At 50.5% G+C, this 27,335-nt stretch overlaps 11 protein-coding genes across 11 annotated transcripts; 4 read left to right on the forward strand and 7 right to left on the reverse strand.

The window, feature by feature from the left end:
• Positions 1-1,397: 1,397 nt before the first annotated feature.
• On the reverse strand, positions 1,398-3,039 carry J4E82_006713 (uncharacterized protein; the record flags this gene model as incomplete). Its single annotated transcript, XM_051732968.1, has 3 exons — positions 1,398-2,018; positions 2,075-2,649; positions 2,709-3,039. 3 exons carry the CDS (start codon positions 3,037-3,039, stop codon positions 1,398-1,400), a joined length of 1,527 nt encoding a protein of 508 aa, XP_051587182.1.
• A 2,351-nt stretch (positions 3,040-5,390) lies between these two features.
• Positions 5,391-6,554, reverse strand: J4E82_006714 (uncharacterized protein; the record flags this gene model as incomplete). Its single annotated transcript, XM_051732969.1, has 1 exon — positions 5,391-6,554. One exon carries the CDS (start codon positions 6,552-6,554, stop codon positions 5,391-5,393), a length of 1,164 nt encoding a protein of 387 aa, XP_051587183.1.
• Positions 6,555-8,054: 1,500 nt separating this feature from the next.
• J4E82_006715 (uncharacterized protein) lies at positions 8,055-8,816 on the reverse strand (the record flags this gene model as incomplete). Its single annotated transcript, XM_051732970.1, has 2 exons — positions 8,055-8,683; positions 8,735-8,816. The coding sequence occupies 2 exons, from the start codon at positions 8,814-8,816 to the stop codon at positions 8,055-8,057; spliced, it is 711 nt and encodes a 236-aa protein (XP_051587184.1).
• Positions 8,817-11,055: 2,239 nt separating this feature from the next.
• J4E82_006716 (uncharacterized protein) lies at positions 11,056-11,731 on the forward strand (the record flags this gene model as incomplete). The annotated part of the gene is made up of 2 exons (XM_051732971.1): positions 11,056-11,504; positions 11,614-11,731. 2 exons carry the CDS (start codon positions 11,056-11,058, stop codon positions 11,729-11,731), a joined length of 567 nt encoding a protein of 188 aa, XP_051587185.1.
• A 274-nt stretch (positions 11,732-12,005) lies between these two features.
• Positions 12,006-12,685, reverse strand: J4E82_006717 (uncharacterized protein; the record flags this gene model as incomplete). Its single annotated transcript, XM_051732972.1, has 2 exons — positions 12,006-12,520; positions 12,571-12,685. The coding sequence occupies 2 exons, from the start codon at positions 12,683-12,685 to the stop codon at positions 12,006-12,008; spliced, it is 630 nt and encodes a 209-aa protein (XP_051587186.1).
• Positions 12,686-13,852: 1,167 nt separating this feature from the next.
• J4E82_006718 (uncharacterized protein) lies at positions 13,853-15,804 on the reverse strand (the record flags this gene model as incomplete). Its single annotated transcript, XM_051732973.1, has 5 exons — positions 13,853-14,384; positions 14,439-14,663; positions 14,710-14,864; positions 14,912-15,322; positions 15,658-15,804. 5 exons carry the CDS (start codon positions 15,802-15,804, stop codon positions 13,853-13,855), a joined length of 1,470 nt encoding a protein of 489 aa, XP_051587187.1.
• A 2,482-nt stretch (positions 15,805-18,286) lies between these two features.
• Positions 18,287-19,283, forward strand: J4E82_006719 (uncharacterized protein; the record flags this gene model as incomplete). The annotated part of the gene is made up of 3 exons (XM_051732974.1): positions 18,287-18,564; positions 18,624-18,950; positions 19,004-19,283. The coding sequence occupies 3 exons, from the start codon at positions 18,287-18,289 to the stop codon at positions 19,281-19,283; spliced, it is 885 nt and encodes a 294-aa protein (XP_051587188.1).
• Positions 19,284-19,734: 451 nt separating this feature from the next.
• On the reverse strand, positions 19,735-21,589 carry J4E82_006720 (uncharacterized protein; the record flags this gene model as incomplete). The annotated part of the gene is made up of 2 exons (XM_051732975.1): positions 19,735-20,935; positions 20,982-21,589. 2 exons carry the CDS (start codon positions 21,587-21,589, stop codon positions 19,735-19,737), a joined length of 1,809 nt encoding a protein of 602 aa, XP_051587189.1.
• Positions 21,590-23,020: 1,431 nt separating this feature from the next.
• J4E82_006721 (uncharacterized protein) lies at positions 23,021-24,109 on the reverse strand (the record flags this gene model as incomplete). Its single annotated transcript, XM_051732976.1, has 1 exon — positions 23,021-24,109. One exon carries the CDS (start codon positions 24,107-24,109, stop codon positions 23,021-23,023), a length of 1,089 nt encoding a protein of 362 aa, XP_051587190.1.
• Positions 24,110-24,891: 782 nt separating this feature from the next.
• Positions 24,892-25,644, forward strand: J4E82_006722 (uncharacterized protein; the record flags this gene model as incomplete). Its single annotated transcript, XM_051732977.1, has 5 exons — positions 24,892-25,113; positions 25,160-25,263; positions 25,313-25,357; positions 25,419-25,542; positions 25,603-25,644. The coding sequence occupies 5 exons, from the start codon at positions 24,892-24,894 to the stop codon at positions 25,642-25,644; spliced, it is 537 nt and encodes a 178-aa protein (XP_051587191.1).
• Positions 25,645-26,550: 906 nt separating this feature from the next.
• J4E82_006723 (uncharacterized protein) lies at positions 26,551-27,165 on the forward strand (the record flags this gene model as incomplete). Its single annotated transcript, XM_051732978.1, has 1 exon — positions 26,551-27,165. One exon carries the CDS (start codon positions 26,551-26,553, stop codon positions 27,163-27,165), a length of 615 nt encoding a protein of 204 aa, XP_051587192.1.
• Positions 27,166-27,335: the final 170 nt, after the last annotated feature.

Here is a 27,335-nt window from a genome sequence, read left to right on the forward strand (position 1 = left end):
TCAGTTTAAGAGCTCTAAACTGAACTGACTGATAAGACGAGAGCTCTAAACTGACACTGAACTGACTGCCAAGCAATCAGTCAGTCAGTCAGTCTCATCAGTTTGGATTGATTGTTAGCAACTCTGAGTGAAATACCCTAGCTTCGGGTAGCTGAACAGTCACCGATTTGATGCTTGGACAGGATATTGCGAGAACGTTGAGAAAGAAGGCTGAATCTGACTCCCATACAGGACCGACAGATATGTTGTCTTCTCTAACCAGGCTCCAGTCAACGACTCGCCCGGTAGTCGCAGTGATGGCGGTGCCAAGATTTTCTAGGAAATTCGGGCGGAGACCGATCGGATCTGCGTAGAAACGTTGTCCATGGTGCCTGTATCCAAAATCTCCGAGATTAACACTAGATATTTTGTTGCTGAGCTCAGCGTGACCAATGAGCATTTCGAAGAATTCTCTAATATTCATGCTAGATACGACCAAGCCACGCACGATGGTTTGCTGAACGATCCCACTAATCCGTTTGCTGACGAGTCCGAGGTTGAGGATATGCGTAGTGGCAAGGAGGTTTGAGGCTATCATCTCAATAAGCTCGCAAGGCAGGCTAAGTAGGCCGTGATTCTGGAGGAGGTGGATGTCAACTTCGTCTGATCGCACACTCGTATCAGGCTGGTGACCATCTTGCGCGCCTTTGGGGGTAGTGTCCGGTATTGCAGGTTCCCTTGGAAGGGCGGGAGTCTTTGTTCCACTTCCAGGGCTCGCTACGCGTCTCTTCCTGGCACTAGAACTGGGTGGTGTCGTTGGAGCCATGGCGATATAAGAGTGGGGCGATATGTGATTTGGATGGTTGAGTTGAGACGCCAATCGTTATGATGGACTCCTCTTGGATTTGGTACACGGTTGTGTGTGCATGTGCGAAATATGGCCAGTCACGACTGCGGCAATCGCGGTACCTGCATGTGATCAATGGTCTGTGACGTAATGGAGTGAGTCTGGTGAGACAATTACCTGAAGAACTCTGCCAGATCGTGAGAATCGAACTTTATTGTGCGATTTAGAGCACAGAAGAAGTGTTGTGGTGCAGTACGGTCCTTGGCTGCTGCTCGTTGACTGAGGTGGGTGGGTGGGTGTGACACGTCGCGCCAAGACGCTATTCTTGAAGCAGGTGACTCGTTCCAAAGCTATTGCCTTTGATACGCACGCTGATGAGACGAGAGGTTATGGCTACATGCGCGTTCTCGAGTGTCAAATTTGGTATTCACTTGATGCTTTCAATATTCTGCAATTTGCCAACAAGTTCATCTCAAATGTGAGAAGCGACCTCCTTCACTGCGAGCTACGGCAACAGGTTGCATCACTGTTGCTAGGTTCGTATTCATGCGGACGTCTGGGAACATACCATCTACTCTTCTCTCGTTTTAACCCTGAGGAACTGCAATTTGGCTGGTTTGTGGGCCGAGTGTCGATTGTGGTCAACCAAAGGGGCGACACTGAGTGTTTTGCCACTCTCATCTTCAAGTGTGAAGTCGAACGTCGCGATGAAGTATGCGGTGATGATATTCTGCTCCAGTTTAGCGAAGCGCATACCCAGGCAGGGATGTCGTCCTGATCCCCAACCGACAAAGCCATGCGCCGCCTTCTTCTTGTCCTCGGCGCGCTCTGGCGAGTATCGAGCTGGATCCCATTTGTGAGGAGCAGTATACACTTCCGGGTCGAGATGGATGTCGCCAGTGGCATACGTGACGAAAGCGCCGGGGGGGATGACTTCGTTGCCGTTGCCTGTGGGTATGCCTTTACTACTGATGTTCCGCCTGAAGGCTGTACCGAGAAGGTTCAGTCGTAAAGAATCGCGGAGACACATGTCTATGATCGGAAACTCTGCCTCCCACGCTTCTATGGGTACGTCGTCAAGCTGATCGCGCAAGGGTGCTTTGGGATCCTTAGCGTACTTCGCTGCAGTACTACAGATCTCGTCCTTCGCTTTGGCGAGCCACTCGGGTGAGGTTGCAAGATAGCAGATTACCTAGCAGAGTTCAGTTTTCTTTGGCTTTTACAGTATGAACATCTAGATCCACTCACCCAGCCTGCATTGATACCGCTATTGATCAATCCAGCGAACAGCGCTCCAACGATGAACTCGACGATCCTCACAGCGCGATCGCCTTGATCTAGCATCTGTTGTAGAGCATCCTCGTTTTTCTCGTCACTCGCCGCGCGCTTCTTAATTATACTGTCGATCATCATATAAAGTCGCGTGCCCGCATATGTCCGTTGTATGATAGCCGGCGAAGGTAGTTTTGGAAAGATAACTGACGTAGCGGTCGCGCTCTTATCGATCATCTCGAACATCTTCAAGGCGGCTTCCAGCTTGTCCGGATCCTCGGCGATCTCAGTAGGGCCTACCATGCGAATAGTAAGGCGGAATACGATGCGATAAAGGCTCTCAAAGGGATTTGTACGGCCGCTGGCATCATTCTTGATGGCTTCTAGAGCTTCCTTTGTGTCAGATATGAGAACAGGCAGATTGCGGCGGAAATGCTCTTGCTTCAAGAGGGAGGTGAGGCGGCGATGGAACCAGGCATCGAAACCAAGGTTCTTGTCTTCGTCGGTGATTTCTTTGGTTGATTTGGGCGTTTGGCCGAATAGGACAGAATCTGAATGTGGTGTACAAAGTCAGTACGTGCCTCACATGTAGTTCGCACAGGGAACTTACAGCCCTCACCAAAGCCCAAATCTTTCGACTCAAAAAACACCTGACGTCCCTTGTCTCCAGAGAGCGCAACGACCATGTTCGGCCCCACATGGAAGGAGAAAGTACCAGTTTTGGACTGGTCGCGTCGCTCGCTCCACCAGTTCCACCGTTGGGTCCAGAAGCCAAGGGCTCCGACAACGGGGAGATCGTCGCTGACTTGAGGCGGCGCGTCTGCAGGTATACGATGCGAGTAGGGCAGCAAGATAGTGGTAGTGAGGACCAGTACGACTACCAAGCAAAGAAGGATCGTTTTGGTGTCCACGAATTGGTCGAGGATGTTGAACAGCGCCATTTTGCTAAGTTGTATCACCAGCAATTAGACGATGTTATCGCAGTTCAATCCTGTCGACCATGCGAATGGCGGGCGAACCTGGATAAATAGCACAGACAGCCGTGTAACGAGCGGAGAACGGCTGGCTACTGCAGAGCTAGGAGTCCAGATGCGGACGCCACTGCACACCAGTGGAGCTGTGCCGTCATCACCACCGTCGTTGCGAGCGTCTTGTGGCGTGTTTCAAGCCTGTCAGACTGGGCTGAGCTCATAGGCCGATTCTGTGATTAACACTGGCCATAGATTCTATTGCATGGAGTCTCATGTTGTCTCAATGCTGGAACAGGCATGATCGCAATCTATCTCAATGTTGAGCAGTTTATTGCGACGGCAAATGAGGAACCTGGCCACAACACTTTATTTGCGATATGTGTACGCACTAGCACTACTGCGGGCGTCGTCTTACAGGATGCAGATCATTTGCAGCCACGCTGCAGTTTCCTAGGCTCGTCCTGTGAACATCTCTCCCACATTCCCGGCCACGATGCTCCCATATAGCCGCTGTGGGTTAGACGCTTGAATTGCGATTGTGATTGCCCGAGTATAATGCAAGAGAAAGACCATCATGCAGTAGACTTGATCCACAACGCGCACCGCTTGCTCAAAATTGTTTCTTGAGGCGTGTATGGATAAGAATTAGAGGACTTCGGTACGATCAAATGCACCAAAATGCCGAGTCTCCCCCCGTAGCAATGCCTTTCGACACTAATGACGCTGAAGGCCTGTATAGTTCCAAAGGCTCTTGTGGAACTTTGTGGAGGGGAAAAGAACTCCAAGGCCCTTGCTCAAGTAGGAAACGAGCCATCGGCGTAGACCCGTGGTAGAGCTGCTGCTCGCCTCTGTCCGCGACTATTTGAATACATGCATTCTCGCATGTAGCCTCTTCGTTGTATCCTGCTCTTCCTCTTCCTAGAGGTCCGATACACACGTCACTACCGATGTTATCTGCAGACACCTCACAGAAAGAACTCCCTATGCCCACAAGATCGTGTCTTGCATTGCTCGGCGTTGGTTCTTTTGTGGGTTTGTGTTGCGTGCAATTGTAGTTCGAAGGGATCGAGTCTTGTTTGAACCCGATTGTTGGCTTCTGCGATGAGCCTGCCGGTCGATACCGAGGATACTCGACGATGATACCGTCAGGACGTTCGATCGCGCGATACTTCTTCGTGCGACGCTTGGGTTTGCTTTGAGCTGTCGTAGCGTTATCGAGGTTGGCTTTTGAAGGTATATTCTGGTTGTTTTGGGTGTCGGGTCGGGTCGCTGAGGGCGGGATATATTTAGCTTCGCGCATGTTGAAGTAAGGGGATATGCGGTCGATGGTAGAGTGAGGTTTTGAATGCACTATGGTTGTAGCCAGCGTCTCGACCTTCTCTGTATCAGTGTATCTGTAGAGCTATCACCTTTATACCTTCTGAGCGATGCGATGCGACGCGTCGTATAGACATAGACAACCTTCTTCAACTACGTGACCATGGTCTGGAGAGTCCAGATCTGTCTCATCGCGATCAAAAACTCTCCACACGCTCATCTCGCCTTCTCTTGCACAACAAGCTCACCGTAGAGCAGATGCCTTGCGCGCAGTGAGCCTGATCTACCTTGAACACACCACAACTGCGTCACATCTAGGGACTGTAGACACGACCATGACAGTCTGGACCTTTAGATGCGCCTTCCAACGATCTGCAGCCTGTAGTGTGCAAGCTGGTAGCAGCATAGTAGCTGTCTCTCATATCCTGAGTATATCCAGAGCCTCAATCGACGTCATTTCGAGTTCGTCGCGCGGAAATCTAGACTTTCAGAGTAACGGTTGTGCTGCTAAACCCCTGTCGCTGATCGTGGTGGTGATGAACGGGTGCGCAGCAGCTGAAGGGCGTGCAGCCACACAGCCCCTGCGCAGCATCGCGAACAATCGTCATATGTGAAGCCGACAAGCGAATTCGCTTCGTACGATGATGTATGCGAGGACAGGAAGCTGGGGTTTACTGAAGGCCAGAGGGTCTAGACTTTGGTATCGTGGGGGTCACTTGGAGAAGACGGTAAAGGGATGCAGGAGAAATGGAGCGTATGGGAAGCGGGCCGGTGATGATGTCAGGGCGCGTGCTCGACAGTACACAGGTTAGGCAAACCCTCGCTTTTTTCACAACATCATGGCGACGTTCAAGCACTGCACCATTGCAATGCATGTATCATTGCGTCCACACCATTTTTCATACTTTTTATAGCTGCCTCTCAGGACAAATTACTGCCAAGAATGTCATATTTTCCTTCTTTCCTCATATTGGAGCCCCTGCCAAGTTCAAGGAAAGATGACATTAGGTAAACCCTGCTACATAGCCCAGTGCTGCTAACATCTCGGGTTCATCCTTTAGTTGATCAAGTGTCGTCGCGAGGCACTTCTCGACTGCAGGGATTATATCGCCGGCAATGTAAGGCGCTGGTGTATCCCTCTTGGTTTCCATTATTGCTACGTCAGTGAACCTCGCGATGCGGAATCTTGTGGTCAGATCAACGCGCGATGCCTGCCATCCTCGAAGCGTGGCCAGAAGCCTAGAGTCAGGGTAACAACACAAGCTCCAGGCAGCTGACAGAAGGTTCTGCTTGAATAGCAGCTGAACTTCGCGCAGTTTCGGAAAGCCAACTTCATTGAGTATCAGCCTGTCGAGCCATCGCACATCGGGAGAGACCGTTCCAAAGACTATGTGTACAGACTCAAGAGATGGCGGCAATATACGGTGAGGCTCGGTGTAGTAACGCTGTTCGACCAGCCGGCAAGGTGTGAATTCAGACAACAACCTGTCTCCCGGCCTTTTGAACAAAGTCCTGTATGGGGTTACCAATCGCTTGAGCTTGGAACATTCTGAAAGATGCAAGGACATGACTAGGCTGGTCGCCGGGAAAGCACCAGGGTGGTCGGGATCCACATTGACCTCCTCGAGTCGTGCTTGGAGGTCTGATCGCGCCTTCTCGTACGAACGCGTGACCACTTCGGTACTGGATATATTGGGACCAGTGAGAATACAAGCATTCAGCAAATCGAAGCTGTGGCTAGAGACTGTACCCATAGACACACACTTTAGACCACGCGCAAGAGTCAACAGAACTTTCATTCCAGCTGAGGTGCACCTAGATTCTTCGAAAGCAGTATCACACATGGAGTAATCCCTGTGTATCATGTGGGGTCTCTGAGCGGCATTGTGGTTGGAGACTATGCTTCTCGCTGCATCCTCCGAAATGGGACCAAGTCGAAGGTGAGTAAAGGATATGACTAGGGTTGAGTAAGCTTGCAGTAAGTCCACCAGTTTCCAAACATTTTTGAGTGGTAGAGTTGCTCGTCGAACAAGGCCTTCCTGCGCGATTGGGCGTATGCGCCGACAAGTGATTGACAAAACATGGAGGTCGATGATATCGACGTCGTCCGTGATGTGGACCAGCAGCTCCTCGGGAAGCCGGAGTATCGCAGCCTTGGAATGCGACATGTCAACGAGCTCTGATCCGAACTCCTCCGGGGTCTTGGGATGGTCTGACTCAACCGGTCTGCGAGGATTCTTGTGGTGAGGAGAGACGAACCTTTAGCCACCGGCGCGATGAAATCGATTGGTTCCCGGAACGCAACACAAAATGTTTGTTCCGTTCCGATCTCACCTCCAGAGCGTCGCCATGGCCAATAGCCTCCTGCTCTCACGTACCGACGGCCGTAGGTGGTAGACGCAATCAAAAGAAGTATATTGAAGCACTTCTATCTTGCAGTATCTGCTTCCACTACTGTGTCACAAATGGATAACTATAGACTGTAGCCTGTTTTAACTCAAATCAAAGACAACTTCCGATCCGCAGTCGAGTCTTCCACCGATTTCTCGGTGACTTGGACTGTTTGCCAAGGAATCAACCAGAGAATGCGACTGAACTCTATAATGGCTAGAGAGACTTCTCGAACTATACAGACGTTTGATTCACCTCAAATGATTCTAGTGCAATTTCATAACATTCTAATAGCATTTCGGTTCGTTTTGAGTTACTACACCGCCGCGGGTTGTCTCACCTTCGGAAGAATTCTGTTGCAACTCAACTGTGGAGTGAAAGACTTCGCGACCTGTAAGCTTGGCCTGGAGCCCCTCTTCTCCAAATTGTTAGTATCTGAACAAGTCTATGTAGCCTCGAAAGGCTACGATGTCCCAATCAAGACCAGGAATCTACGAGTTTTCTTTCAACACAACCGCCCTTTCCCTCGACCTTTGCAAAGCTCAATGTCCGTGATGGTTATTGAAACAAAGTCATTCTCCAGCGTTCTGTTCAGTACACGATACTCTTAGCAGTTTACTCCTGCCTCTCCCGCCAACGACATCGAGCCAGACTGTTGGATATGTCTACGCAAATACTTTGAACACAAAGAAGACGATGGGAATGAAGATGACGCAATACCTGAGTGTATACCCATCAAATTACCATGCAGATATATCGTCGGTCAGCACTGCTTCGAAGATTACCGAAGCACCACAAACGTAGAGCAATGTCTCATGTATTGTCAGAAGCTTCTTCCTCGAGCTCCTCAAACAAGACCTGCTACTCTCTTAGGCACAGTACGTCAAACACTGTGAATTCAGTGGCATGAGCGCAGACTACGGATGACCTTGTTCGACATGGAACCCGAGGATGCATCGAGCATCGAGATGAAGATGTACGATAGTCGTGTACTAACGTATCTCGATGTTTTTATCGTCATTGGAACACTTGCGCACGCATTACACTGATACACAAGCACAAGAACGCTATTTTTCTGGTTTGGGTGAACATTACTATAGTTACGCCATGTGAACCATCGGTGCATCGTTTGTTTCCAAAAGCTTCGGAACGTGGTCAGTAAGCCATGTCTTAACGAGTCACGGTTGGGTATCTAATCACTGGATAAGCCGCATCATGTTCACCAACCATCCGTTTCATTAAGAATTACTCATCATTCACAACTACTACTGACACATTCACCAGACGTTCAGCGCAGCAGCACCGGCAAGAGCGAGAAGTACAGAGCCCTCAATACCGTATTTGGTAGCCGCACCAGTGCTCTCAGGCGCAGACACAGACGCTGAGGAGGAGCCACTAGCAGCAGACGTAGCCTCCGAAGCCGAAGCCATTGTGCTGGTCGGCATGACAGATCCACTGGGGGTCATCAGACCTGCACTGGCACTCCTTGTTGTAGTAGCAATAGTGCTACCGCCTTGCGCGAACTCAGTCATGCTAGAAATAGCACTTCCAGCATCAGTCAAGAGGCTGTTTCCAGCAACAACAGTAGCGGAGAGGAACTTCACGTCGTCACTGGAGAGCGTCGCTGTGATAGGTTCACCGCCAGTGTCATCGTTGCCGCCTACTTGGTTCACCGTGCAAGTCATTTCAACTGCCTTTTCGTTGTAGTCGCATCCGAGGCTCATTGATACGACGTCGGTCGACATCTGGGCTTGGAAGCGCGTTTGGGAGAGGATAGTGACATCGAGGCCTGGGCCCCAGCCACATTCGTCGCTGTCGTCGGTATCCGTAGGGCAGGCGATGTGAAACTCGGTAGTGGAGGGATTGACGGTGTTAATGGTCGCGACAGGGTCAACGCCATCGTAGCCTACGCGAATTAGACTTGATCTGTGCCGGTGTTGGAACTAGAGTGACGTACCACCAGGGAAAAAGAAGCTGACGACGTCTTGAGCACAAGCCGCGCTTGCTAGGATGGAGAGAATAGCAATGGATTGATGCATGGTGGGTTTGGTGGGTCTACTCAGAAAGCAAGGATTATATTAGGGTATGGTAAATAGACTTTGCGAATGTAACGAACGACTGATTGGGTATAAAGGAGTGTGGTCGTAAAAACGAGTGACGATACGAGCTGAGGCTTGACGGCAGTGCCAACGCCTTTACGAGGAGGCGCATTGCTTCTTTTTATCTTCCCCTGAGTTTGGAATCGAAGCTTGTTTTGTTAGCTGCCGCGAAAGACCTTCAGGCTAGTGCTGATCTGCATTAGCCGTGTGGGCCATCTTGTGGGAAATGAGACTATGCCTTCGAACGAAGCCTATAAGCCAATTAAAATAGGAGCCTAGTTCGGAGGCAAGCATCCGTGGCGTTGTCATATCCAAACTGCCGGTGGGACGAACTTGATAGAGGGTTTTCCACCAGCATGGTTTCCAGATGCTATTTTTCTCGGGCCATTGACTCGTGACACTATGTCCGAAGACCGGGGCCTGGATGTACCAAGATGTTCCTTTGTTCGGGTCATGATCGTTCGACATTTGCATTCCTACTATATCGGAATGCAGTAAACGCCTTTAGGATAGTTAGGAGACCTATGCAGATATCAATTGAGGTGAGAATCTTCTTCATTCCTGATGTTTTTTGGATCCAATGTCCTTCTAAGACCGGCTTTGCGACCCGAGGAGCATATCATCGGCTATGCGCCGCGCCGTGGCGAAATGAGACTGCGACGTTTTCTAGGCGACCAAGGCCGGAGTGACGCCAGTTTCAGGTCGACATTGTTGGACGATAACCTAGACTGCTAATCGCTCGTTATTTCCCCAAGGCTGTAATATCGCGACGCAGATGACTTGTTGAACTCGTGTGTGTACTGGGTTCAGAGGGTTGTTGCGAACAAGTGGTCAAATAGCCTTGGTGATGCGGGGACATGCAGGAACAATCGGCAGCCTACCACCCCACATGGCAATCCAGCCTAAGAGGCGCACTGCGCGCACGCACCCTCTCATCCTTCTCTTCCGTATCTTTTTGTGCATTTCGCATCTCTAGGTAGACTTTGGTTTGTGCGGAATTCGATTATTGGTAGTACCATCAATAGTCTAGCCGTTGCGGATCCCGCACTGTCAAGCAGCATAACATGGCATCATCACCATCTTCTGTTGTCTCCTCTCGGAGGTCTAAGGGTGTTCTCGTTCTATGGGGATCGGTCGACCCTACCACAACCGATGAGAACGCATTGAACGATTGGTGGACCAACGAACACCTTCCCGAGCGTGTATGCCTCCCTGGCTTTCAAAGTGCGCGCCGCTATCGCGCACTCGAACCTGAACATGGGCCAAACGAGTATCTAGCACTGTACGAAACTTCGGATGTCCAAGCTCTAGCATCGGCCGAGTATCTATATGCTCTCGACCATCCGACAAAGAAGACAGTGCAATTTATGCCTTGCCTGGCAAAGATGAGCCGCTTCGCAGGCGAAGAAATCTGGTCAGCATCCTCACCGACTTCGATGTCAGACCAAGCGGAGACCAACGGATTGTTGTTAATGCTTGTTTTTGAGACCAACAACGCTATGGATGATTCGACAAGAGTTATTGGTGACTGCCTCAGTCGCAACGAGCATGGCGCGCTGGCAAATGTAACGCGTTCTCAAATCGCAAAAGTAAATCCAGATATTACAAGAGCGGGAAGTGCGAGCAAGTCTTATGACAATGTTCGATTCGATAGCTCGAGTGGTGGCGATAGCACAAAGACGGCTGGGGCCTTCGTCGCACTCGTGGAATTTGGTAGCACTGCTGACGACTCAGCACGTAAACTATCTTCAAGCAACGAGCCGCTTCAATCGCTCACCACCGCCATAAGGACCGCTGGGCTACATATTCAATACATCAACACATACACGCTCTTAGCCTCTCTCGCCAGATCCCAGGTCGTGTGCTGACAGCCTGACACGACGTCTGCGCCTACGCCATGCTGGCCGCCTAAACTACGCGAAGCGCTTCCGGCAACGCGCGCCCCGTTTCCAGGCATCCAAGCCAATCGCGCACCCCATCTAACAAGGAGACACGAGTCGAGTATGGGAAAATACCAAATTTGGGGTTTCGACATTTTGTGGCTGCAGGGGTAATCGTCCTTATTGTTCCTGAGGCGCAACCGGTGAAGATGCTAGCCCCTCCATAAAGAGCGCTGTAAGTCCCGCCTTGTCCGCTTACACCCGTACCATCCCTCTCTTACAATCACGAAAGACTCGGTATGCCTTCTATCAAGATGCCCTCTTTCGGCCTCGGCCTCCCACGCGATGCCTCTCCCCGTCTACGCATCATACAAGGCTGCCAAATCGCCATCGCAGCCCTTAGTATCTTCGCCGTCTTCATCACGCTTGTCTTCCCTGTCCAGCGCAAGCTTTTCACTCTCAGTCTCCTCTATACCCCCATTTTGACTTCGGCAACGACAATCTCCCTCATCGTCCGAGAGCAAAGACGCGCCGCCGCCGGTACTCTGTCCAAGCAGAAATATGTCAAGTACCAGATCCTCAAGATGGCCGCTGCGTTCGGCATGTCCATCATAGGTTTCATTGGCCATGTTGCTAGTACGCCGACAGAAGGAGATGCTCATCGTGCTGGACAGCAGGGGCTGTGGATCAGTGGGGTCAAGATCAATAAGTGGCAGGGACTGCTGCTTTGGTTGAACTTCTTCAACTGGTAGGTCCTCCGCATCCAGGTATGATAGGTGTCTATGCTGATTGATCCGCGTGCACAGGGTCTTCCTTTGGGCTAGCTTGTTCTACTCTTGCTGCATGACTAGCAATAGGCAGGGTGCTATCGCTCTTTCTGGCGAGGAGGCGCAGATTGGAGCCGATTCCGACTCAGCTAACGATGAAGCTATTGCTCGTGCTCTTCAGGCTCAGGATGGCAACTGGCAGGCATAGAAAGGCATCGTGAAACCGGCATTCAAGTCGTCTTGGCGGCGAGTGTCGAGAGTCAGCAATTCGAGCGTGCCTAACGACAAGTGTCAGCCGATTCACTATCGTTCTTAGATAGATGATACCATCAATGGCTGTTGGTGAGCAAAATGGACGAGAGTAATCTAGCAGAGCAACGCGAACACGCTCCTTAAATCAGGCTTTTGGTAGAACCAAATTCGACATGTGACATTGCTACCTGCCTCTTCTTTCACACTGCAACAATCATATGTACTCGCGCCTACATCACCAAAGCAACCCACCCGATAATACCAGCAACAACAACTGGTACCCTAATCGCATCAGCAGCATCAGTAAACACCGGTAGACCTGGGGATTTAGAAGAGGTTGTTCCTACGCTAGTAGTGCTGAGTGGCTTGTCACTAGCAGTAGGATAGGGGATTTGCGAGAGCACAACACTACTCTCCTCATCGACGGCACTGCTACCCGGAACGATGACCGTGACGGCCGTGCTCGGTAGCTGAGGAACGATCCAGCTGCTGGTCTCGATGACGCCAGTTGCGGTTGTCGGAGGCAGCGGCTGAGACGGCATGAAAGAGCTTAGTTCGACAATGCCAGTAACAGTGAGAAGGCTGGAAGGGATTTGCGTGACGACGGAGACGGCACGAGTAGTCGTGATAGTGATGAGGGCCGTGGAGCACCCATCATCAGAGCTGACGTCGCTGGGCATTGCACTGGGAGCGATAACATCGGAAGACGGCTCAGGATAGACCGGTAACAGAGCGGGGACCGAGTCTAGAGTTGTCAGATTCTACTATTTTATTCAGTAGATTTTGGCCACTTACACAAAAGTGACGTAGCGTATGGATCCTCGTTGTCAAGTTCAGATGGTGTCTCGTCTCGGATATCTTTGGCTGTGACGAAGGCGATAAAGACAATGAAACAGAACGGGCACTTCATCTCGAGAACTTGCTGTGTATGTAGGAAACGTCGGTATAGTTTCTCTATCTGTAAAAGTGACTTCTGGAAGCTGAAGGTGCATGTATCAAAGTATCAAGCAGCGTAGTGCGGTAGAGCTATGCTAGAATATATACAGAAATTCAGACATCGCACGTCTTCGTCACATCATGATACTTGCGCGCTGCCTGCGTGGTACCAGGCGACAGCGTGGCACTGGGAAAGGTACAGAGCACCAGACGGGAAGGTTTTCTCTTTTAGTCGATTGACTTCGATCTTTGGCTGTGCATACCACGCATCGGTTTCCTCTCGCATCATGCTCGTTGCACAATATTGATTGGCTACAACGCTTGTACCGCCGACTTTGAGTAGTACGTATATCTAACTGGCTGGCTTGCTAAGTGACACTCTAAGCTAGGAGTATTGCGGCACATATATGTTGTTGCATTCTGTATCAATAGTCTGTGAGAACTACAGCGGACACCGTCGCCCTGAGAGTGTACGACCGAGCAGCCGCCCGTAGCACGTGTGGAGTGTCGTTACATGACCAATAATTCACACTGAACAAGAATTTTGTGTTGGTTAGGTCTCAGACAGAGATGGGACCTTGACAACGATGAGGGCCAAATTCGTTGCACTCTGGTCAAGTAATTCCGCAATAGCACATTTAGCTTCCATGCTAGATTGAAAGTGAACGGTGTGATTTCTGGTAGCAGCTTGCACACTCATGGCAGGTGAGAGTGCTTGGATGCAAGCACAGCACGCTTTTGCGTCGTTCTTTGACATCATTGTGGAGTCCAAATTTCGTGCGGAACGGGCTCCTGGACAACGACTGTCTTAACTCGTCCGATGCAGCACCGCTGTGTAACATGACTTTCTTATATGAAGCCTGGTGTCTCTTGTATGACGAGCGATTGCGTGCAAAGGTGCTCATTGTTGGGGTAATGAGGTTCGCATCATGAGCCAGTCGATTTCGGAGTCATGTCCTGACGCCAGCTCGTGCAATTACCGGTAGGGTCGTCAAGGACACTGAGCCTATGCTACCCCTGAGTGTTTACTGGCGTTTGGTGCACGGAAACCCGCCATTAGTGGCGGAGAGAAAAGGCGCAGAAGTGTCGTCAGATCCTTGAGTAGTTTCATCTCGACGACATCGTACCTCGCTAGCGAAATTCAGCCTAGCTCTGACATACGACGATGAGCAGGTAGGTGGGCGGCCTCTGGCGTGGAGATATCATCTACCCCTTCCAGATTTCTAGTGTTGCTTGAGACGCCACTGTCCCAGCGCCAGCAATTTTCACAGGCATTGCTGCTTTTCCTGCCTTCACCAGCACTGAGGTTATCGCTAGCGACGTTGTCGGGTTCCTTGTCGACTTTAGATTTCCAAGGCGGCAGTTCGTAGTCAGGTATTGATGCACTGCGTGTAGAACTATGTCCAGGAACCCTGGTGCGAACGTCTTCTTGCGAAAAGACGATGTGCTCGCTACCAAATAGACCCCGTATGAGCGAATGTCGCTGCCGCGGCGCTTCTGCAAAGATGTTGGTGCTGAACATGTCTTCGCCAGGTGAAGATGAGAAGGTCAATAGTAGTGAAGGGTCATTGTTAGGGTGCGGATGGCCCAAGGCGATGGTTTTGATGAGATGCGCCATAGACATCTCGATGTTGAGCTTGACTAAGTATGCGAGCGGGTGAAACATAGCGTAGCTTCAAGGGTCAGCGGAACTGGATCTGAGAGGCTCAGGCATGCGCTAGACTTACACAAATCCGTTCGGGATACTCATCGCACCAATGATCATAACGTCTAGAAGGAGAGAGACAACGATGATACGCTTGTTAAAACGGACCAAGCGGTTGTACTTGGTCAGGCCATTCTTGACCAGATCCGCATTTACAACGCGGATGAAGTACCAATTAAGATACGCGTCGAGGAGAAGAAACAGCACTTTTTCGGTGCGGTCCCAGATAGCGTTGATATGAACCCATCTGCCATTATCAGCGGATATCGTGAAACTTGAACCATAGAATTCACCTTGGGCTGATCTGAAGTCGTGCGGGTATCCAGATTATGAAAACGCTGATATTGATCAAAGTCACATAGATTGCGGTGCCTATTATGAGACGTCGTCCTCGTACCCGGTCTTGGAGGATGATACGAATACGATTAATGATAATTTGAGGAAGCAGCTGAATCTGAATGACCCAGCATAGCACTGCTGATGTCAGTCAAGTACAGATGCTCGGGCCGTGGTATACTTGCAGACAGACATGAAGAAGTAAAAGCTAGGCCTTATAATCCTCAACAAATACAACAGACACTCGATAGAGATAGCCACCGAGGCAGCAATCTCCAGCCAGATCATCCAGATATATGCGCTAGTCTTTGGGCGCCGACATGATTTTGTCTGTCTAACGCCGATGAAAGCTGCGGTTATGGCGAAGAAGTTGGCCAAACCAAACGCTGCAGCTGCTAAGGCTATATCGGTGCGGGTCACAAGTATGGGAGTATAATTGTCGCGGACAAATGGTCCCCAAGCAGTAAAACCTGGAGGTGCAGCGAACTTGTCGCCCATGAGGACTCTTAGGAGGCATTCGGTGCGGATGGCGTGGAATGCATAGCGAGATGTCAGGTAGAGCCCTGGGGACTATCAAGAAAATTTCGCTGCTTGCACTGGTCGGTGGCTTGCACTACTGGGGAAATCGCGGAGCCAATTACGCTACCCCACAAAGTTCAGGATGGAGATATCCGGCGTCGCTTGGGGCCCGTGTACGTTTGTGCTACGCGCTGATAGGCGTTGCGATTCTGGTGACATTCAAAGGCTGCGCCACAGGATACATGCCAACATGAACAATGTGTATGGCACAGTTGAATTGGATCGCTTGAGATGCTTCGAGCAGCGAGCAGCACTTGATGACGTTGCTTGTGTCGTCAATAGGAGTCGGGCGCCCTGCCCGCCTGTGCTGATTGGATGAGCCATACTTGAGACGTGGTGGCTTTGGTTTGCTTCTCCTCAACATCAGCCAAAACCATCTCTGTGCGTGGTTTAAGGTTGCGGAGCTCGGTGGTTTTCATGCTCCATTGCGCCTCCGGCCGAGCGCGCCAATTATCAGTCACATTTATTGTCATTGCGTGGAAAAAGGCAGTCGCAAAATCAAGTATCAACAACTTGCTAGTACGAATGAGTGTGACTGCGGTTCAGCTGCCAGAAAAGCAATATGTAGACGGGCGACAGAGCAGCCCATCTCGTACTCTGTGCTTTGATCGTCACTGGCACCGAGAGTGCGGAAGAGGTGACGTATGTCAAGATCGGCAGCACTCTGCTAGCGCTGAATGTATCTTACATAATCGGCGAAATGATCTTTCCCTTCATTAAGACATAACATCAGGTCCATGCACGTATTCTCCGCTATGAACACGGTTCGAGATAGTTTGAGAATATCTTGTTTAATACTACATCACGAACCTCGGCTTACATTCGTTGGTATGCAACAGCAAAGTTTTCACCAAAGAAATACCAGGACATATAACAACCAATCTTTGGCAGCCGTAAAGTTTCACTGAACGGAAGATTAACAGTTCTAGATTCACTATCTTCTCGACTGTAAATGTTTATGTCTAGCTGCACTATTGGCCGCTCTCAGCTGATCCATCCACTTCTTGTTTTGGTATCAGCAGGTGGGCTGATGTTCATCTTCGCACCGCCTCCTGCGTGTGCCCAGCTGTGTCGTGCTGGTGCCTATACTCTAATACGTCCGATAGGAAATACAAGATGACTCGTCACGATCGAGACGACTGGGTTCGCTCACCGAATGCGCCACAAAGTTTTTCATAGTTGTATCCTCGCTTGGCAACCTTAGAAATCTTCCGCCTCGTTTCTCGATATCTCAAGAAGAAGATCGTCCAAGGAGCTGGAAGAATCAATATGACAGGTTGCTATGGTGGAACGGTGGGGAGAACAAGCATTTTCTGCGTCTGGAAGTCAACACGCGAGGCGATTGTGTCAGATGTCTTGCCGCATGGCTATGAGATCACATGCCGGATATGGAGGCCTCATCGTGTAGAAATTCTTCATTCCACTAATGCCGAATATTGGATGGCGAGGGAAACGGTTTGGACCGTTGGCTTATTACCAAAACAACGATAAGAAGACGGACTGCGTGGGAATACTTCGTGGTGGTTAACACCCAAAGGCTTATACCTCTCGAAGCTACTGGAGACAAAACTTATAGTCCTTAGCTCACTCGTACTTAAACTTGGAGGCAAATTGCTTGCAAGAGAAGCGAAGCCCGGCGTATGGTGCAGAATTATCGGATTAGACTCCTTGGGGGCAGCGGCAAGAATACGTTTGCGCATCTTGCTCTGTGACTTGGCGGGAAGAGATAAGAAGTCGGCAAGGCGGGCTGGTGTGGCTATCTTGGAAGGGAGTGCTCAGCTGCCTTAGAAGACCATTGTGCTTGTTGGGCAAAATTCTCCTAGGCAAGGTTCGGCTCGACTTCGCTTTAGTACTCAAGATTTACGAGGAAGAAGATTACAAGTGTATTGTATTGGAGTGTTGACCATATGCCGATGACAGAGAGGGTTGCTCCCCTTACAAAGGTAGAGAGCAATAGATTATAGGCCTTTAGAAAAGCTGCGTACGCAATCATATATAACTGAATGCACTCGTCTCCTTCACTTTTTCTTTGTTGGTCCAGATGGGACTATCATCGCTTACTGTTACAGTGAATCCGTAATTATAAGTGATGCAGGATGATATTTCACGTATTGGCGAATTTCTACAAAAGAAAAACAAACATGAAAGTACCCAGGAAGCAACCGTAATAGCAGGTGATTGTACAACGATAGAAGTGTCTACCCTGCCTACTCACATCACGTTGTGGATTCGATTAGAGCTAACAAATCTGTTCCTTCAATACGAATTTAGGTGCGTTGGACTTGCCCTGTTGATTATCTGCCGACAACTTCACGAGCCACTGCACACGTATTGGGAGCTGCAGTCTGGAAAAGCATATACATAGCTCATGAAATAAAGGCGCTGATAGAACAGCAATACGATATCTCAAGGGCCTTCTTGAGTCAAGTCAATCACTACATTCATTGTTCAAATAGCCAGGAGTTCGTCTAAGTAAGCGTTCCGCGGGCGTCAATAGCTACTCGGGTAGCATACCGAGAGTTTACTATTTGGGTTACCAATCGAAGAGAATAGTGGAGAAAGTGATCAGCACGGCATGCACGGCGTGCTATTTTACTACCAGACTCGTGTAGCGTGCTAGCTTCTACCCATGGCACGGAACCAAGCGAACGCCGAAACCACCAGTCATAGGTATGCAATTATCATTCACAGATAGAGCGGAGAACAAGCCGGCGGTCGAAGAGTTTTGCTAAAATGTGCTCATAGGCGATTCGGTAGATGAGGCGCTTCGAATTCGCACTGTCATCGGATAGGCTGAGGGCTAAGCAGTGGCCCAATATTTCAACGTGCTAGTTCGCCACCGATGGTTGTAAGACGTTATACCTCTCATATCAGCTACGGGATACCTTCAATACACGCACCCTCGGTAATTGCATTACTAGGTCGCTGCTTTCCTCGCAACCTGTTTCTACCACTATGGCGCCGCAAACTTCGATACCTCCAGCAGCCAACGTGCTTGGCACCATTGGCACAATATGTTGGTGCGTCCAATTGGTACCTCAGATATACAGAAACTGGAGAACCAAGTCTACTGTGGGACTACCTGAGTCCATGATGCTTCTATGGTCTATCAGCGGTGTACCCTTTGGTGTGTATGCCATTACACAGCAATTCAACATCCCCCTCATCGTCCAACCGCAGTGCTTCTGTGTGTTGTGCGGTGTGAGTTGGGCGCAGTGTCTTGTATATAGCAGGTAAGTTCCGGTACTAAGACGGTCATGCCTTTCGAAAATGCAAAACTGACAGAAACTAGGAAATGGCGGACCTGGACAGCCTCGCTCCTGCTATTGTCGCTTCTGATTTGCTTTGCAGGGATAGAAACTGGGCTTGTATATGCTATTCGAGAGCCATACTCGAGAGGTCTAGAATGGCCAGTCCTATTGATTGGCATTGTCGCTTTCCTCACCCTTATCGCAGGTTATATGCCTATCCCATTTGAGCTGCTCAAAAGACGAGGTCGCGTTGTGGGTATTGATTTCATATTCTTGGCCATCGACTGGAACGGCGCATTCTTCTCTCTGATGGCTCTGGTAACCCAGAACGAGTTTGATGTGCTCTTTGGCACGATGTACGCACTATGGTATGTGCTAGTATAGGGAACAACCATTCGGAAAGAAGACTAATGGCGTGTAGCTGCGCGATCGAGATGAGCATGGTTGCTTCACACATGATTTGGTTAATCCGAACTCGTGGGATCCGTAAGCGCGCAAAAGAAGCCGGAGAAACTTTCGATGAGTTCGAAGAGGGAGTCGAATGGCAGGCCAAGGGTATTGATATTGAGGAGAAGGTTAGGCACTTCTTTTCAAAGAAGAGTACCGCTGAAGAGGATGGACTTCCTGTCATAGGTGTTGCAGACGCACTCGCGAACCCAGAGGAAGTAACTCCAAAGACAGTGCCGAACGCAGTCGTATGATGTCAAGATGGAGAATACGAGATTTCCTCGCCAAACGCCAATTTCTACATCGAAAGAGAATACTTGCGATATGGCGTTACGTTTGTTGTGCTTCAACATAGACGTGCTAGGCCGGATTGTGGTCTTTGCAGCAGGCGCCTATTGCTACACGCGGAAAGGGTGTGCAGGCCGTCGTATCGGCCGCCTCATTATCACAATCGAGGAACAAGTCACGAAATAGTGATCGCGATTATTTTTTACTTGCAAGAAAGTCGTGCGGAGATGTTGCAAAAGGTGTTACCACAACGCTTAAAAGGCTAGGGCGGATCTGATTATGTAACAACCGGTATGGAAATCAAACGCTGGGCCGTGCTTCGTCACCCTCACTCTAGCACAAAACACGATTAATTCATGAACATTAAGATTCTGTTAGGCTAATCGTCTGCACATAGGTGAGAAACGAAGACAGTGCTTAAGCAACTCCAGTGCTGCGCGCACTCTGTTTGCGGTGCATCTCGTATCTGTTTTCACCTCCCGGAACGCCACGCACTACACTGCCCCTGCGAGAAGTGGGCATCGAGCCTCCTTGTTGTGCCAAAGAGTTTGCGCGAGAACCGTACATGCCTGGAAGGCTGCTGACGCGACGACCACCGGTCTCGTCGCGAGCAGCACTGAGTTGCTGGGCAAAAGGACTGCGCTTCCTGAGTTCAGGGCCCTTCCAGTAGATAACATAGACCGAGACTACTAGAAGGAGAGATATACCGAAGAGAATGGTTGAGGCATATGCGAGATGCAGATCTCCGCCGATGTTCTGGAAGAATGGTGTGGCGGGGAGCGTGAGGACACCAGCGAGGAAATCACGAGCCCAGCCGTTACCACCAGTCGCCGACGCTGAGTATGGACCGTAGGCGCAGATCATGTAGTCAATAGTGGCCATGTAGATGGCGTAGTTGGCTATTCCAATGATTGCTGATCCGACTAGAGATCCCATCCAGTGAATTGGCGGGCCAGTGCTCGTCCAAGCGAAGATGATAAGGCCGATAGGAAGGCATGGAGCAGTGTACAGCAACCACCAGAGGCGGGCCTCGTATTGGGAGCGCTCATCGTCGGGATGATCACGACGGAGGCGCTCGTTACGCTTGATGGCTGGGAAAAAGGAGAACCAGGCGATGAAGTAGCCAATGCCGATGGCGACGAAAGTCAGTCCAATGGCGAAGGGTGCAAAGTCCCACTGAGCGTACACAAGCGCATAAGACTGCAAGAACATGAAGATGATGGCATCAGAGAAACCGGAAAGTAGGGAGAGGACGAGCACAATGGGTTCCGTAACGAACATGCGGAACGGACGCACCCAGGTAACGAGAATCTCGTGTACACTGAAGCGCTCTTTGAACGTCTTGAGCTCGTTGGGTCCCCAAATGTTGTTTGGCTTGCCGCTCTTTTCGCCTTCTGTACGGCGCTTCTTGGCAATGCGGTCCATGAGGACTGTTGTACGGGTCTCGGGGACGAAGATGGCGTGAGCAATTTGGACGGCGCCACCAAATATTAACTGAATCCAGATATTCCACCTCCAAGCGAGAAACTGTTCGACGAAACCGCCCACAATGGGGCCTAGTACGGAACCACCGACGGAGGAGAAGACGATGAAAGCGACGGCGTATTGTTGATTGTCACTGAAATTGTTAGCAAGATAACGCACAGAATGTGTGGTGTACTCACGGTTCCCACATGTCAGCCACCATAGCAAGAGTTACGGAACCACCGGCAGTGGAGAGACCACCGAGCGTACGAAACGCAAGAATGGTCCCAAAGTTGGGCGCGATGCCCACAGGAATTTGCCATATGTTGACAAAGAACAGACTGAGCTGGAGGATAGGCCATCGTCCTAGCTCTTCACTCCAAGGCGCCCAGAGCTCACAACCGAACGCGTAGGCGATGAGGAAGAGAGCCGCACCCAGACGCGCCGCCTGGGCACTGACGCTGAACTCCTCTGAAATACCCGTCACAGCGTTGCTGTACAACGACGTGTTGAAGTTCATGCTGACCTGGACCATGAAGACGATGCTAAGAATGGTCCACTTCTTCCATGTTGGAAAGCAAAAGCCAAGCTCGTCGTAACAGTCTTCCTCGGTGATTTCATAGCGGTCGTAGGTGCCGTACTTCTCGTAGTGTTCCTTGTCGGCAGCAGTAAGCGCATGATCGGTAGGATTCTCAGCGTGATGGTGGTCGCCGTCAGAAGCGCTCTTCTTTTCGGCGTCGCCAGCCTCGTTCTTGCTGACAGTGTCTGCATCGTGGATGTCAGGCCTAATTTCTGCCGCGGAAGCCATGTTGTCGACAACAATGCGCTTGGGCAGTGATCGGTTGAGAGTGGTCAACCTGGGGGACTAGTTGCGGGGACCGGATCCAGGAAGCTGGGGTTGAATGAGAAAATCCAGACGTCACACAGGCGGAGGAAACAGCTTATAACACAGTGCAGTGCATGTGGAGGCGGAGGTGCACGCTCCAAAGCATGCAGTGCATACTGTGCGCATCACAGGGCACGCGCTCGAATCCTCGAGACGTCATATCGCATCTTTCACGCTGACAGGGCTTTGGCGCTATGGCGCGTTCGTGCTGGAGGCCGTTGGAGATTGGCCCCAGACCTCTTAGACTAGGCAATGTAGCATTAAAAATGGGTCGAATGCTAAACAGACGTTGGTTGAAGCGAAGACGTTTCCAACAAGAGGCGCGGGTTGTGTTGCCGTCCTTCACTCGCTACCATATGCGACCTGTCGCGCTACGTCATCCGCGATTCCATTGCATGTTTTCCAAGGGCATGTCCCCATGGCATGAAGCGTTCGCGACAGCACAACTTGGCTTTTAAGCCTCCAACATAAGCCCCCGCCCTTCTTCCAAGCATCAAAGAAGGCACACCAAGCTGTGCTGATCGCTCTTGCCAAGCTGCGCCACGCGTCTTAGCCTGTTTATCGAAGTTTAGACGGCCACCCATGACGTCAGGCCGGCTCCCGTCTCGAACGCTGAACGCCTTGCTGTCGCGCCTCGCGCCTCGCCCCATGGCACGACTCAGCCCTCCGCGGCCTCTCCACCACCGATTTCTCGATCCACCTCCGACCTCCCCCGACTTCAGCACGTGGGGCATGCCAGTTGCTGACTTTTAAAACGGAGCGCACGCGACATCGCGCTATAGTGGCGGTCGGTTTGCCTGTTCTGTACAGCCGCGGTGGCTCCGAATGGCCCACGCGTGCTTCGAGTCGACTTCTGCGCGGGATGAGGCTCAAAATTTGCAGACGAACGCATCCAGTAGCGCACGAGGAGCGAGGATTTTTACGGCCCGATGCTTCGAGACTGCAGAGTCGGTGTCCGACCGACTAATTCGGCACATGCGCTCAAGTATGGACCCATTCAATGTGGAGTAAGGTACCGTTGACAGTCTGTTGAGTAAACCCATTGCCAGATCTTGCAAAACCTGCTGATGTGTATACATGGGATTACTGATCGTATATAATCAACAATACATCTATGCGACTCCAAAAGATGCACAGAAACCTGCATCGTCCGACCACCAAGATGCGACCCTTTGAACTGCCCAGTCGAAACCGACCGATGGTTTGTCCTGTGCACTCTAGATGGTATCCCGGCGGCAGAATACACCGCCTCTGCAGCAAGGTACCCGCATGCTTCAGTCTGTAGCAGATCCCGTCCTTTGTGGATACGTCGCGTCCCTGGCACATTGCCATGCACATCCATATGGGTCAGCATTACAATCCATTCCATTCCGGATGCATCACCCTGATAAAGTTTTTCCAGATCTGATGATCCACTGCCTGCTCCCCTGTCGCCCAATCTGCATCGTTCTCTAGTTGTTGAAGGAACTCTTGTTCCATCTCTTTTCTCCTCTCCTCCCCTTCTTCGTTCCAATCCCTAGACATCTTAGTAGACTCCTCCTCCGATGCTTGTTGCTTGGCCTCTATCAGATTGAACTTGGTCTCAAATACAGCTCTCAATTCTGGGGGTAGTATGTCGAATAAACCATCCTCTACTTTGGCCCAACCGTGTTTTGTAGTTGCTGCATGTATTGTCCATTCACCTGGTTTCGTAAATACTGAACCACAGTCTACGTTTGGACACTGGAAAGCATTATTCCTTCCATCATCGAAGTGGTATCGATCCAAAGCTTCGATAACAAGGGGCCAGAATGCACGTTCCTGGAGGACCCTTCTCCTAAAAAGGAAGTAACTTTTCTCAAACTGCCCGACTATTCCACGAAATCGTCGTCCAGGCACCAGCACTGCGTCCTGCTTGGCTTTCGACACGAGTTCCTCCCAGCCTCCACCCTGCAGAGGCCGATAGTGTGCTCTCCTGCATTCTACGTTGTAGAAATCGCTGTAGGTGCCATTGTTCCAATAACGTCCTTCTCTCTCTTCCACGGTGGATACTTCTGCAACGATGTTCCTCGGACAAGCTTGTATTAACGCTTTCAAGCATTCCGGCACATTTCCCGCTCCCTCTAACTCTATTGAGGACATTATCTTCTGGTGGTTGAACACCACGCTCTTAATCGTTGGACATGTCTTCCTCAAAGTAGTCCACATGATATCCACCACATCTTGCCGTGCGTCTTCAGGGCAGAACGGATCATTCGCCTTGTGTTCTGGCCAAAGCTCATCGTACAGACAGTGGCATTCAATCTCTACGTTCTGTACGTGGCGAAGGAATGAAAGGTCGTGATAAGTACGTCCAGCGTAGCCACCTCCCAATAGCCAGTCAGCAGATAGGAGGAACGAGGCGCTTGGGCTTGCCCAGAACAGTTTCGAAGATTCGATGCGTAGCGTGGAAGATACACGCATGAGCTGCCATAGGGTTGACGCTGGACAGCAAGAAAGAATGCGAACCTGTAGCTCGGCAGGAAGCCTTTGGAAATGGGGGAAGCTACCGAGCGAGCGTTGCGACGGGTTACTAGTGTCATGCTGCTTCACGTATGCCGGGAAGAATACACGTTTTTCGCATTCCCAGGTCATCCTAAGGTCCCAATCCAGAGGCTGTCTCCATGGAGGTTGAGGGAGAACGGTAAGCAGATTACAAGTCCTTGACGGATGTATCGTCATGGTGAAAGTCTTTTGCCGAGGTTGCGAGTTTTGATATTACTAAGTATGATCACTGCCTACACGTATAGGTGGTGTGAGGCCGCCAATAAGATTTCAACACCGAATTAAGCCTTAGCGCCCATCGCTTGACTAGGCGCCTCCAGCTCTTACTGATGAAGCGACTTTCGTTGCTCACTTCTCGCACCAATGAGGCAGAAACTCATCGCTCTACAAAGTAAGACGGTGTCCAATGGTTCATACACACTTGCAGGATAATGGATCCCTCAAGCGAGCGGATTCATGGTCTACTCGTCAGCGCTCCTGGGATTTTGGCCTTTTCTGTGTACGTCGCTGTGTGGTCATTCTAGGCAAACGCTCACTCACCGGACAACCCTCCTTCACTTATAGTTGTTCTGTTTGTACTACTGTACCTCCATCATTGTCCTCATTCCGAAGTCCTCTCACGAACAACTCGAACTCGAACCCACTGCCTTCCAGGTTTATCCATCAAACCACAACCACAACAGGACCTTCATCCAGCAAATATGCGTCTCTTCATTCTCCTCATAACTTTTCTTTCGGCTGTAGCGGCTCTTACTCTCAACAAGATTGATGGCACTACGATCGAGCTCGGTGATGAGCCGGCGGTCGTTGATCTCAGCAACGTGATCATGCCTGCGCGTGCGCCGGTTACTGAGTCCAGTGCCCACAACGCAAGAGACGCTACCGACGTTAACGTCGCAGATTGGGATCGTGGTGCGTCTAATGTATGTACGCGTTATCAGCTTTCGCCCGTTTCTCTAACCATCACAGGTTCATTTCTACCAGCACACCAACTACAAAGGCAGTGTCGTGACGGCCTACCACTGCAGGGATGGCATGAACAGTTGCATGACCTTGTTAAACACAAAAGACGAGTATGGACACTTACTAAGTTCAATCTACAATCACTAATACACGATAGAGTCACTATCGAGCCATCCTCAATTCGCTTCGACGTTTGCCCCGACGGTGCGCCTAACCATGGGCGGAAGTTTTATTGCTTCTTCTACAGGCGCGTCTGACCTAGTAGATCTATTAGTGATGCGACACTGATTCGAACTAGTACTGGTCACTGTGAACCCACGGCTAGATCCCTCTTCCTCCACGGCTCGGTTGGCAATCTTGCGACCAATCCTGCGACCATTGGCTGCAACGTGAGTATTGTTGGCATGTGCCAAATCTCGATATAGTTTTTCTAACTGACAATGAAACAGGACAAGATCAAGTCTGTCGATTGCTGCTGGGACCAATTGTGAATATCAAGTAGGCAAGGCCATTCGGCGATATGCACATGGCGCATCCGATTCCGATCTTTCTGAATGCTAGTTGCTCCAGGTGTCTATTCACATGGCAGATGGAGTAGTACTTAGCTAAGATGTCAAACTGTGTAAGCCTTCATCATTAAAGATGAAGAGATGGAACTGAATGACACTTCAATCTTCTTCTATAATCAGATCCCTAACGGCCGCACTACTTGGAGCTGCGTTGCACTTGGGCTTTTTCTTCCGTACCCAGGTTCTGTTGGTCTGTGTAGCTTTGTGGAAGATGTGCATAAGGTACTTCAATATACTTCCCAGGCCCCCTAGTACAATGCGACAGTCACCAACCACCTCAAATCGGATCTTAGTCAGGTAGGTACATTTTGCCGTAGAAATTCCTCGAGGACTGATGTGTCGGTGGTAGGTACTTCCTACAAAGGCAGCTGTTTTCATTCCCATTTCGGGTTATGTAGACTGTGCTGTCGAGATCCGTGACGAGAAATGACGTTGACCTGGTCGGAAGACGCGTGCCGCAGGCGCGTCGCTTATCGCGAAGTTGCACGTGTCTAGTGATACTTTTAATCTGAGCAGGCCGCGCCATTTCTTCTTCACCTCATTCAACTCAAACACGCTCATCAGCACGTGATTTTTAATTCCTTGACATGGCACTTTGAGCCAACGTCTTGATCGAGCGTCCCCTCCTTCCTGTTTGATCGTTCGCACCAGCGGCGAAGCGGGGCTGCGGAGCTTCGACCTGCCCCTTGCGGGGTATGCTTCATAATGATGTATAGGCTGACCTTGACTTTTAAAATATGTGCTTTGATTAAAATCTCGCTCATCTTACAGTAGACACAGGACTTAGCCATCCTTCACTCCCAGTCTCACGTTCGACATAAGGCAACCATGTCCGCCGCTCAAGCGCTCCGCCAGAAGCAAGCCCCAATTAAAGACGGCTACCGTAGCGACCCCTCCTCCGCCGTTGTCACCCTAAAATCTACTGGTTCTCTCGACGATCATTCAATAACATGCAAGCTATCCGACGGTCCTGCTGTGAAGGAAGCACATAGAGTAGCCGGCCTGCATCAAAAGGCTGGCGGCGACGACCCAGCCATCTCTGGGGAACTCTGTTCTGGAGACATGTTACTCGATGCCCTCGTAGCCTGCTCGGGCGTTACTCTAAAGGCTGTAGCCACCGCACTCGGCATTCCAATCGCATCCGGTACCGTCACTGCAGAAGGGGACCTAGACTTCAAGGGCACACTAGGCGTGGACAGAACGGCACCCGTTGGCATGACCGGCATTCGGCTAGAGTTTGCGGTCAAGTTCGGTGAGAGAGAAGACGGTAGAGAGGTCAGCGAGGAAGAAGTGGAAAAGTTGGGCAAGCTGACGGAGAGATATTGTGTTGTGCTGCAGACGCTGGTGCACAAGCCCACTATCGCAGTCAGGCTGGCCGGAAGCGGTGGTGGGAAAGAAGGTGAAGGGGTCAGCAGGGAAGTGTCGCATAAGAGCGAATTCTAAAGTGTCTTCTCCTTCCCGCAGCAAGTGATGGGCCTTCTTGCTAGCACTAATTCTTGAACGACTCATCGCCGTGAGAACCAAGGCTTTTGCACTGGGTCCAGCCACGCGATCCACTTTTTGCCAGCATTTTTGCTACTGCAGAGAGCCTCGAAGCTTAGTGCTATGCGACT

This window comes from Alternaria postmessia (assembly GCF_024291825.1).
Source record: "Alternaria postmessia strain BMP 2775 chromosome Unknown scaffold_41, whole genome shotgun sequence".
In the NCBI taxonomy this organism is placed as follows: Eukaryota; Fungi; Ascomycota; class Dothideomycetes; order Pleosporales; family Pleosporaceae; genus Alternaria; species Alternaria postmessia.